The sequence below is a fragment of the Tachyglossus aculeatus genome, chromosome X4 (assembly GCF_015852505.1).
Source record: "Tachyglossus aculeatus isolate mTacAcu1 chromosome X4, mTacAcu1.pri, whole genome shotgun sequence".
Lineage (NCBI taxonomy): Eukaryota > Metazoa > Chordata > Mammalia > Monotremata > Tachyglossidae > Tachyglossus > Tachyglossus aculeatus.
Genome location: NC_052098.1, coordinates 11,893,689 through 11,906,082, shown reverse-complemented (window position 1 = coordinate 11,906,082; position 12,394 = coordinate 11,893,689). Strand labels below are relative to the sequence as shown.

The window sequence follows — 12,394 nt, the reverse complement described above, 5'->3', positions numbered from 1 at the left end:
AAGGTGCAATGTCAAAATACAACTTCAATAGTCTTAAATTTGGCAAGTGGAACCGAACTAGAGCCCATCACAAGAAGGGCTCTTTTCCATTAACTAGTTGATGGAGGCTAATGAGCACTCTTTCCATTTCTACCTTGTTAGCACCTCGCTGAGCAAGGGTGGGCAAGGGGAAAGAAGAGGAAAGTCTTCAATCTGTCAGTCTTGACTCCTCGTTTGCACATCTGCTGGGGGAGAAAGGGTGGAAACAACTGAGCCAATAAGGACTCTGAGTCATCCGTTGCTTTCTATTCCCCTCATGATGAATCCCAATAAGGTAGCACACACGAGCATGGAGATTACAATCAGAAAGGTTTATTGGTAGCACTCTGAGGTAGCATACTTTCTAAGTCACAGAGCTGAATTTCCTATCGACTCAAAGGCACAATCTAGTCACCTTTGGATTTGATCGAGCAAAATGACGAGTGTTCATAGCCCTCCCCTCCAGCCCCTCTTGCTCATTTGATAAAGTACAAAAACCTTGGTAACGAGATTCAGCCACCTGCCTTGGGTACCTCTTACCTGCCCATGAGAGCCAATGTAACCCAACAAACAGGCCCCTTTTGTGCATATTAAAAAGAGACAGAGTTATAGGTTGGGGGGAACAGCCAGATTATTAAAATAAGTAACACATGTAAATATACATCTTAGCACTGCACTTGAAATACAAATATACAGTCAGAACAGTCTAAGAATTAAAGCTGCAGAATAGTCCCAACCAACTTCAAACCCTGGTTACTAGAATAACATTTCACCTGTTGCTCCCAGGTTTAAAATAAGTTTTACCTACAAAGCCACTGCTTCCCAATTCATTTTATTGTTGAAAACCAAACACTTTTTTTTTAAAAAAAAGGACCCAGATCAGTGTACTGAATAAAGTAGCACATTACAGAAAAAGGGCAGGAGCCACACCTGAGCTGCCACTTAAGGGGAATTTAAAAAAAAGTCAGCTACATATAAAATCCTCAGAAATGGGCTGCCTAAAATCAGGGGCAAAGGAGTCATTGAAATCAGCCAAATGGCCTGTTCAAATTGCTACAAGACATACAATTCAATGCTAGATTTCAAGTAATCCAAGGTGCAATCTAAAATTTACTCTCAAACAAGTCCCAAGCCCTTAGGGACATCCCACATTTCCCCACAATACAAAAGGTATAAAACCAAGAAAACTGTTTACAGTGAATACAAACTTCAGGGTGAGGGGAAAATCTCTGCAAAAACCCGGCTTTACAAATAGGTATAAAATCTTTAATATTTTGTACAACTACAAGGTGCGCGAACTGGCATTCAAGCTGTCAATTTTGATACAGAAATAAGTCTTAACAGGAAAATGATTTTCGTGGGTTAACAGTGTCATTTAAAATGCCATAAATTAAATAAGTTAGTTCACATTTTTTTTCCAGCACTCAAGCTACATCTTAGTCTCTAATGTGCTCTTGAAGCTTGCTTTAAAAGTTCTAAGTCCCTTCTTCGGATACTGTTGACTCTATCACAGCCATACGCCTCCAGTTGTAATGGTATATACCTTTCAAGCAGGCCTAGGCCCTGTCCAGCAGGACTGGTAAACAACTTAGACCAAGATGGTTTGAAGTTTCCACTGAATCCCAGGAATGCTATGCTCCCTGCAACAAAATGTTCCTGTTATTAGCTTTGAAATTTCAGCATAAGGACAGATAGAGGGTTTGGGCCAGACTAGGAAGAAATCGAGATAGCAATAGTCAATATAATATAATATATTATATATATAATATATATATTATATATTATATATAATATAATAGCAATATAAGCAATAGTCCCATTTGATGGCAAATGAACTCGCCACCCATTTCTTTCCCAAAACAACAAGCCACACCCCTTAAAACGTTCTTTCACATGTGCTTTAACTTCCCATTTAAAGTCTGCCATTGTCCTCTTTATTACAGTATGCTTTAATGGCACCCAATTGAGACTTATAGCTCAGGAAAACAGCCTAGGGAAACTTTCTTCCATGAAACCATGAAAATGACCCAATCCTCTGCTCTGTAGAAACCAAGCACACATGGCCAATACAAACCTTTGTTTTGGAGATGGGCTGGTTTGGCTAATCCTAGAGGAATTAATGCTTCTGAAATATTCAGATTTTTTATTTCACCTCTTGTGCTCAGCAGAACAATTGACCTATTAAAAACACACATACACACACACACATGCACGCAACAGTAGGGTTATTACATGGAAATACATTTTTCAAACCCAATTATTCCTCCTCCCTCTCTAGAGCCATTTCCCCTTCCTTTCTCTCTTCCTCCACCTCACTTAATCTTCTCCTCCATATCCCTTTCTACCCCCCACTCCAGGAAGGAGTCTCATGATTCACCTCAGTAGCTAGCTATATTGAAGGCAACCCAGCAGCAAAAAGTTACTGAGGGATTCCTGAGGAAGAGTCTGAAGGGATTTCTGGTAAGAACCCTAAGTCAAAAACAAAACAAAACAAAAACAAAAAAACCCAAGCCCTTCCCTAGCCCCTTTGCTGGGTTAAACTCATCCCGACCCCAGTCAAACACACTTGCCCTATACGGTAGGATGCAGTGTCACTTTGGGAGGATTGGTAGGAGTGTGTGGGGCTGGGGGGGTGGCATGCTCACATGGTTGTCCATATATGTTGCCGGGATTAGTGGTCCCAGCAGACACGCAGATTCTCCCCGCATGTGAAGCACTAGGGAAGCACAACGACTGTACCACTTTTTCGGGCGTTATATCACCTCTCTCCCTGCTGACAACCCAGCCTGGAGGAGCCCCTACACTTGGGGAGCGTGGGCCACCCTGTATGGGGATCTGGCTTACAGGCTAAACCCAGAGCAGAAATATTTAAACTGTCAAAGAGCCTCAGCCCAAACCATCCAACTGGTGTGGTTTCCTTTAGAGAATTTCAGCTCTTCCAAGTTGAAATGCCCCAGTGCTAGCCCAGCACAGGAGCCTCTTCATAGTAGTGCCAAAGTGGGGGAAGGAGGGTGGAGGGAGAAGGGGTTCGCAGTGCACCTCACTCCCCTTCCATGATTAGTATAATCGTCGCTTTGCTTAGTGTTTCTGAACCCTGACGAAATGGCCTGGATACCTATGCTAGCTCAAGACTTCAGCTAGCATGGTAAAACTAGGAAGGGAGATTAACCCTTCAGAAGTGCCTTGAACAACTGCCCAGATCCAGAGAGGAGTGCTAGCAACATATGTGAAGACTGGGCCCAAAATAATTGGTGTCAGTTGCTTAGGGTTGGTACAGAGGACGATTGATTAGTCTGTGGTGCCTACTTAAAACCGACAGTGTCAAATCAATAGACTACTTAGAATTAAAGATTTTATTCTCCTTATTGTTTTCTCATTGACACGGATTTAAGCAAGGCAGTGCAATTCCCAACAGTGGCAAAAAGGGGAAGTTGTTCAGGGCTGCACACACAAACCAGCTCAGAAAGGTAACTGTCTATCCTGGACCTAGCTGCTTAGGAGAAAAAAAAAAAAACCCATCTGGCCACTGCCTTGGACAACACAGACAGCCGCTTATTTTTTCAAGCTGTTTTGCTCTGCTCTGCTCAATCCTGCTCTTCTGTTTCTAAAGGCTTCCACAGCAGTATTCCAGCCCTCAATATGAAACAGACTCTGGCAAGAAGGCAGCCAATGCTCTTCTGCAATGCACTGACGAACAAGAGCCCTAAGAGCCCCACAGGACCGATCCAGGGGTGGATAAGAGGGCTCACTGCCCAGGGCACCAGCCAATTGGTGGGGGGGAGGGGACGGAGAGGGGGGCCGGGGGAGGGCACACTAAACGTGGCACGGCCTGAGCAGGGACTTTAGCAGTGGGTCGAGTAAAGATCCCGGAACAGCCCGTACGTTGGCTGCTGCCCTGAGCATTCAGCATCCTCGGATGGCTTCCGGAGCGGTCAAATACCTTGGAGGAATGGCCGTTTTTAAATGCTCTTCCAAGTGTTTAACATCGGCAAGAGGAAAGAATCGGTTTTCAGTCACCCGGCCCACGGCACCACAGGCGTCCACAAGGAGAAGGAACACACCCACATCTTTGAAAGGAAAGGTAGTGCCATTGACCTGAAAGTACAAAAATGCCCCCAGTCGTTATCTCGGTCTCCTGTGTCTCTTAGGAAGCCTAGAGAAGGCACGGGGTCCGACTGGCCCATCTCAGGCTATGGAGGGTGCGGCAGTGCACTCAGGAATCACAGGACGGAGAGCCAGCTCCCTCTCCATTTCAAACGGGTAAAGAATGGATGGTCGGGCGGCAGCGGCTTCCACCGACCGCCCGCTCTACTCCAATGGAGCTGACGGAGGGGAACGGTGCCACGGCTGCAACCCTGAGGGCGGCGGCAGTGCCCAGATGGCCCTTGCATGGCCCACACCCAAACGGTGCCCTAGGGAGCGGGCCCTGCATGTGGTCCCTGCTATCCCACAGACTTGGTTACCGCCTGCTCTCCCTGCTTGGTAGAGCGAGAACTGGGGGCAGTAGGAGTCCAAATTATACCCCGTTGGCCTTCTACTGAGCCCGAATGTCCTAAGGGCTCCTTGGTGTTGTAACATGGATTCTGCTTCCACGTGGGGCTCCTCTCCTCTGACTGGAGAAAGAGCATTAGCAAAACATCCTGTATGTTTTTCCCTCATGAGAACAGAGTCAACTGCTTCTGAGGAGTAAAAGTTTCAGGCCAATCACCCTAAGAAGTTCACCAAGATTACTCCATGATGGTATTGTGACTCCATCACCATCAGAGTGAAGCAGAGATTCTTTTCAATCTACCCTATGCGGCCATGCTCGAGGGCCCAATGAGGGATCGGAAAGCTGGAGTTAAGATATGTTTCCAAGCCACCAGAAAACTCTTCCAGCTCAGCAGGCTGTGAACATCAAAAGTCTTTTGAGATAATGGTCCAGAAAATGCTACCTGCAAGTGACTGTGTGAGGTACGTACTCAAGAAGGCAACCAAATGATTTATCACTTTGCAGGTGCAACACAGTGTCAAGGACAGACAATAAGTCTGAAGAGAACTGAAGTTGTGTACCATATATAGGGGAAACCCCATACACAACCAAAGGTTTTTTTTTTAATCGGCAACGTCGAATAATACTGACCCCAAATTCTGTAACCCAAGCAGTACACTATCCAATGATGCAAGGATAAAGAGTCAAAAGGCCAATATGCCTTATGGCAGACTGTAAGATAGAATGTGGCAATAATGTCCTGCTGGGTTAAGATATCCTTTTCTCCTCTTAACCACTGGGCAATGCTCACCCAAGTGGAGAGGAGCTGGAAAAAAATGCACTACTGTATTTCCAGCAGTGCCATCTTAGAACCGGAGGAAACCTCTACACGAATAAGGCCGTGGTGGTATCCAACTTTCTCTATGACTAGAAGATGCAACCAATACCTTGAGCATCTCTATCAGCGCCACCTACAAACCACAAGCAACATCAAACGGCAGAAGATTACCAACAATGAGGTCCTGGAATGCAGTCAGCTCACCAGCACCGAAGCAATGCTCACTGGAACATAGTTCCGCTGGGTGGGACACGTGAGGAGAAGGGACTGCAGCAAGATATACAAGCAGCTGCTGTTCAGTGAACTGAAAAGGGTCACGTGCAACCCGGGAGGGCAAAATAAATGATTGAAAGACATGGTGAAGCACAGTCTCAGACAATGTGATCCAGCAGTGATCGGTCTGGAAGGCAGCAACCTTGCTTCTCCTTGAGCAAGGCTTTGGGAAGTCTGGGATACCAAGAGGCAAGCTTGAAAACGGCACAGGCCTGTATAGGACAAATCCTTTAGTGCAGCAAGGGCCTAGGGAAGGACTGTTAGTCCCACGCACTGATCTTTTCTGCCACACTTGCACGTACGGTTATGATCTCCCCAGCACTACTTCCACCTTCAAAAATAACGAAGGTCGGCTATATGGAATAGTACTCCAATACCATCAACTCGCCCAAAAGAACACGTGCAGGTCAACAAGTTATTTGATTGAACTTCACACACAGGCAACTGGACTTCCCGCTAGATCTTGTCAACAGATGTCATGGTGGAAGATCAAAATGACTACAACGGAAAAACATTGAGAACTTCTCCAACACTCTGGCTGCTTCATTTAGCCACTCCACAAAATGTTCTGTTGTGCTGGGTTTGTTTTGGATTTTTTTTTTTTTCAGGAGACACTTCATATTTTGTTCCAAAACTCGCAGGAATTCAAAAGAGCTTTAGCTGTTCAAACATTTCTCTTTGCTTAGAGTGATGTTCCCTGCTGTGGTTGCAAGACACTCTGACTGGGCACAGCCTCTGGGGTATTATGACTTTTACATTACAAAAACAAAAAAATCAAGGATATTCAAGAATACATTATAAGCTTGGAGGGGTTTTTGCATGTTTTTTGGGTTGGGGTTTTTCGCCCCAAAAAAAGGGAAATTAAGAATTAGGTGTATTTTAAAAAGACGATAACTAAAAAGCAATATAGAAAGCAAATTGAAATTTAAAAATCTTGACTCAAAAGTAATGGAATAATGTGGAGATTACCAACCACCAAACAGTCAGTGGGGCCATCTAAAGGGTAAAATGATAGTCACACTTTTTGGAAGTGCAAATGAATCCAAACCCTTCAGGTGACACCTCACAAGGAAACCTGTGACCTTATGGGTGGCTCTCACTGCACGGAGATGTGGTTAGCACCTTGGGTGTTCACTTCAGAAGAGATTTAAAAGCACTTAGGCTGGGGCCTTGGTTTGAAATTCATTTGGTGACCCTTGGCCTGGTCACAATACAACTCCTCAAATATGACACCATGCAATTCAACTATAGCCGGTTTTGCCTGCAGTCAAAGATAGGATCATTGTCAAGCATTTTCAATCAGTCAATCACATTTATTGAGCGCTTAACCATGTGCAGAGCACTGTACTAAGCACTTGGAAGAGTCTGTCAAAGACCCAAACAATCCTCAGTCCCCTCAGGGATCTGCAGCCAGGGCACTTCGATGACAGCCTGAAAAGGCTAAAAATGTAGAAGAGAGAAGGGTATAATGGGAAAGGGGGAGTTGGGGAGGCACTGGTGGTCAGGGATAGGGAAGGGTGGTCACCCCAAGCTCAGCCTCAACTGGGCTACACAAACTCCAGTGGGCTCAGGGTGAGTGAGCACCAGGTTCTCCCATCTCTATGAAATGGACTCTCAGACTGAACCTCAGCTGTGCCATTCTGTGAATTTAGGAAACTCATTTTCTTCGGGACCCCGGTACTTCCAGCTTTAAAATGGAGGCAGTGCTAATTTACGTCACCAAAGATGTAACCAGCCAACATGGTATTAATGTAAGGATGCTGCAACAAATGCAAAACAAGTCATTCCCTATATTTGCCTCCTTTTTTGAGTAAGTCCTTACACGGGCATATTTTTAGCTCTCAATATGATACATGGTAACTGCCACTAGCAACAAATTAATGTGACTTACCAAGATGAAAGACTGATTTCCACGCTGAATCTCAGCTTTACTGGGTGACAGGATATATACAGGGAGGTAGGTTTTATGTGGATCGCTTGTGAACACCGTCTAGAAAGCGAGAAGAAATAAATGTACATGAAACCTGCACGGCTCCAGAATAGGTGCCTTTTAGAGAAAGGTTTGTTTGGCTTTGTCCGCTAAGTTAGTTACATCCCAATTCATTCCACCATAGTGAGGTACCCTGGCTGGGATTCCCCTGGCCACTAAGACACGGTGTCAGTTACAGAGTGTTCGCTGTTCCAGGAACCCAGCAGCCTCAGAGAAGACCTGTCAAGATGAGGATAGGAACTATGCACACTTAGGTGTGGTTACTGATCTCTGGTTACTGCTGTGGTTTCAATCCTCAAACCAGAAAACTGGATGAAGATAAATTAAGTCAACTGCTTTTTCTTAAAGCATAGTGTTTTGCCATGGAATGCCTGTTACGAAGATAAGAGAAGACCAAATTCCATCTTTCCCACCTACAGTTTTTGTTTATTGCCACCAATAAGGCTGGGAAGGATGAAGGGATGGCATCAATCAATCGCATTTATTGAGTGCTTACTTTGTGCAGAGCACTGTACTAAGCGCTTGGGAAGTACAAGTTGGCAATATATAGAGACAGTCCGTACCCAACAGTGGGCTCACAGTCTAGAAGGGGGAAGACAGAGAACAAAACCAAACATATTAACAAAATGAAATAAATAGAATAGATATTTACAAGTAAAATAGAGTAATAAGTATGTACAAACATATATACATATATACAGGTGCTGTGGGGAAGGGAAGGAGGTAAGACGGGGGGATGGAGAGGGGGACGAGGGGGAGAGGAAGGAGGGGGCTCAGTCTGGGAAGGCCTCCTGGAGGAGGTGAGCTCTCAGTAGGGCCTTGAAGGGAGGAAGAGAGCTAGCTTGGCGGATGGGCAGAGGGAGGGCATTCCAGGCCAGGGGGATGACGTGGGCCGAGGGTCGACGGCGGGACAGGTGAGAACGAAGCACGGTGAGGAGATTAGCGGCAGAGGAGCGGAGGGTGCGGGCTGGGCTGTAGAAGGAGAGAAGGGAGGTGAGGTAGGAGGGGGCGAGGTGATGGACAGCCTTGAAGCCCAGGGTGAGGAGTTTCTGCCTGATGCGCAGATTGATTGGTAGCCAATGGAGATTTTTGAGGAGGGGAGTAACATGCGCAGAGCGTTTCTGGACAAAGACAATCCGGGCAGCGGCATGAAGTATGGATTGAAGTGGGGAGAGACTTGAGGATGGGAGATCAGAGAGAAGGCTGATGCAGTAGTCCAGATGGGATAGGATGAGAGCTTGAACAAGCAGGGTAGCGGTTTGGATGGAGAGGAAAGGGCTGATCTTGGCAATGTTGCGGAGCTGAGACCGGCAGGTTTTGGTGACGGCTTGGATGTGAGGTGTGAATGAGAGAGCGGAGTCGAGAATGACACCAAGGTTGCGGGCTTGTGAGACGGGAAGGATGGTAGTGCTGCCAACAGTGATGGGAAAGACAGGGAGAGGGCAGGGTTTGGGAGGGAAGACAAGGAGTTCAGTCTTGGACATGCTGAGTTTTAGGTGGCGGGCAGACATCCAGATGGAGATGTCCTGAAGGCAGAAGGAGATGCGAGCCTGGAGGGAGGGAGAGAGAGCAGGGGCAGAGATGTAGATTTGGGTGTCATCAGCGTAGAGATGATAGTTGAAGCCGTGGGAGCGAATGAGGTCACCAAGGGAGTGAGTGTAGATAGGGAACAGAAGGGGACCGAGAACTGAACCTTGGGGAACCCCCACAGTAAGGGGATGGGAGGGGGAGGAGGAGCCTGCAAAAGAGACTGAGAATGAATGACCGAAGAGATAAGAGGAGAACTAGGAGAGGACGGAGTCTGTGAAGCCAAGGTTGGATAGCGTGGATGAGTGGGTTTTGTTTTTTGTTTCAGCTGAAGAAGTGGGATCTAATTTCACTACCCAAGAAAAGCATTGTAGAACAAGCAAGTTTGCAGACAAAATGAGGCTGTTACTACTAATGATGGCTAACTTGAATTTAGTGGCATGGGAAGATTGTGTTTATCATTTCATATTATTTACAGATACTAATATGCAATGGGATACCATATGCATATCGAGGAGGGAGCTGGGGGAGGGAAAGAAAAGAAAGCTGAGGAGTTGCGTAAGTTATCTGTCCTAAAATAAAATGGTATTTTACATGTATGGGGTGGTGTGCTTTTGATGAGAATTCAGTCTGGAAATCTATTCAGCACTGGAATTTTAAAAAATCCCTGAACAGGAATGGAAGTCAAACACAAGGAAATTCAGAACAAAAGCCAGAGAAACAGTAGCAAGTCACCAACCTCTTCACCACTCCCATTTACCTGTTTATTCTATCTATAACAATAATAATAATAAATAATTACGGTACTTGGATTTTTTATGGTATTTGTTAAGTGCTTATTATGTGTCAAACACTGTTCTAAGCGCTGGGGTAGGTACAAATTAATTAGGTCAGACACAGTCCCTGTTTGCATGGGACTTACTATACACCAAGCATTCTACTAAAGCACTGGGGTAGAGTCACTCATTCAACTGTACTTACTGAGCACTTACTGCATTCACAACATTGTACAAAGCACTTGGGAGAGTACAATACAACAATGAACTGACACGTTCCCTGCCCACAAGGACAAGTTAATCAGGCCGGACAAAGTCCCTGTCCCACATGGGGCTCACAGTCTAAGTAGGAGGGAGTAGGATTCAATCCCCATTTCAGAAATGAGGTAATAAGGCCCAGAGAAGTTAAGTGCCTTGCCCAAGGTCACAGAGCTAGTAATTGGCAGAGCCAGGAATAGAACCCAGGACCTGGTTCTTTCCATTAGGCCATGCTGCTTCTCAAAAGTAACTAAGCAGGGGACAGTTCCGATCCTTTGACCTCTGGGTTACGGGCCCCACACACTCCTGCTGCATGACCCTGCACTTTAGTGATCTTTGACATTTGCTTGCAAAATCTTGGTTTCATAGCTTTGACTTACTAAATACTCAATGACCTTGGGCCTGACCCCAGACAGAAAGGTTGAGGAAAGCACTTCTTGGTGACCTCCACCAGCAAAAGAAATCAGGCAAATGAAGCAGCTCTCCAGACTATTTGGATAACTCAGATAACTGAGGCAAGAATAGGGTTGGGGGAAGCTGAATTAACCGCATATTTGCTGCGATTCTGCTCTTTGTTTTGCACCAACGGTCTGGCCCTCAGGATTAAAGAACTCTCCTGTACGTCCAGATCATCATCATTCACATCACACACTATGCTTGGTTCTACCTGTGGGTCGGCACTGGGCTAAATCTTTATTTCTACCTGGGACTTCCTCCCATCTGTGCATATTCTCCTAGCAAGAGCCTGAAGGAAGACACTCAAATCTGATGAGTCTGGAAAAGTGTCTTCAGTTTTTACTAGACTCATATTACACTCTTAATTATAGATGAACATAATTACACAGGCTTTGAAAATTAACTGGACCCTTAAATCAGAAAATTAAGCAACATGTTTAGCCAAAGCTGCGCTAGAGAAGCAGCGTGGCTCAGTGGAAAGAGCCCGGGCTTTGGAGTCAGAGGTCATGGGTTCAAATCCCGGCTCCACCACTTGTCAGCTGTTTGACTTTTGGCAAGTCACTTCAATCAATCAATCAATCAATCGTATTTATTGAGCGCTTACTATGTGCAGAGCACTGTACTAAGCGCTTGGGAAGTACAAATTGGAAGTACTTCACTTCTCTGAGCCTCAGTTACCTCATCTGTAAAATGGGGATGAAGACTGTGAGCCCCCCGTGGGACAACCTGATCACCTTGTTACCTCCCCAGCGCTTAGAACAGTGCTTTGCACATAGTAAGCGCTTAATAAATGCCATCATTATTATTATTATTATTATTAGAGAATTCTTCCAAATGAAAGCCATAAAGGCTATTTTGCCAACTACTTGAAATGGAAAAAAAATTTGGCTAGAGAGCTAGAATTGACTTAAATCATATTTTAAGGACATAAAAGATCCAGTGCACCAGACACCCCATTCTACCGATTACAGAATATTCCATACTATCCATGTTCAGTGGTTCACCCAGATTAGCTTTATATGTCCCTCGCTTCTTCCCTTCTCATACTTCCCTTTCAACAAATTTAGAGGTTTCATTAGGCTACAAAAATCAGGAAGCTCCTAATTTAAACTGTTAAAATCACTAGTAATTATGGCATTTGTAAAGTGCTTACTATGTGTCAAGCACGGTTCTAAGCACTGGGGTAGACGCAAGTTAATCAGGTTGGACACAGTCCCTGTCCCACATGGGGCACACAATCTAAGGAGGAGGGAAGAACAGGCATTGAATCCTCATTCTACAGCTGAGGAAACAGGCACAGAGAAGTTAAGTGATTTGCTCAAGGTCACACAGCAGATGAGTTGGCAGAGCTGGGATTAAAACCCATATTTCCCAAGCGCTTAGTACAGTGGTCTGCACACAGTAAGCGCTCAATAAATACGACAATGAATGAATGAATCTTTTGACTCCCATGCCCATGTTCTTTCCACTAGACCGCACTGCTTCCCACTTCTTTTCTCACATGAAGCAGCCATGATGCCTTGCCAGGAGAAAAGACACCCCTCACCCTCTCCTTTTCTCCCCCCACCCCCAGAAATTCTCCCCAATCAGCCTTGATTTTGTAATTGCCTTACTATTTGCTTCTTCAAAGAAACTACTTTAAATTCCACTTGCTAAGAATACCATACATTTCCATATCCCTGAGGCACAATCCTTTTTTCTGACCCGGGGTAATGTATAGGAATCCCACTTGATCTTAGTAGCTCTTAGGTCCTTAACTCTTTCCATACCTGTCCTTAACTCTTTCC

General features: G+C 45.2%; 1 protein-coding gene across 3 annotated transcripts in view; it reads right to left on the bottom strand.

The window, feature by feature from the left end:
- Positions 1-331: 331 nt before the first annotated feature.
- CEMIP2 (cell migration inducing hyaluronidase 2) overlaps positions 332-12,394 on the bottom strand; it is a 91,799-nt gene continuing 79,736 nt past the window's right edge. For 2 of the 3 annotated variants that reach the window (XM_038769658.1, XM_038769660.1), the window contains 4 exons: positions 7,492-7,590; positions 3,959-4,113; positions 2,093-2,196; positions 332-1,658 (listed from right to left, as the gene is read on the bottom strand). In XM_038769658.1, coding sequence (XP_038625586.1) covers positions 1,462-1,658; positions 2,093-2,196; positions 3,959-4,113; positions 7,492-7,590 — 555 coding nt within the window. In that variant the 3' untranslated portion in view covers positions 332-1,461. Of the gene's footprint in view, positions 1,659-2,092; positions 2,197-3,958; positions 4,114-7,491; positions 7,591-12,394 lie in introns of those variants that run through there. The other variant, XM_038769659.1, reaches the window with a different exon arrangement.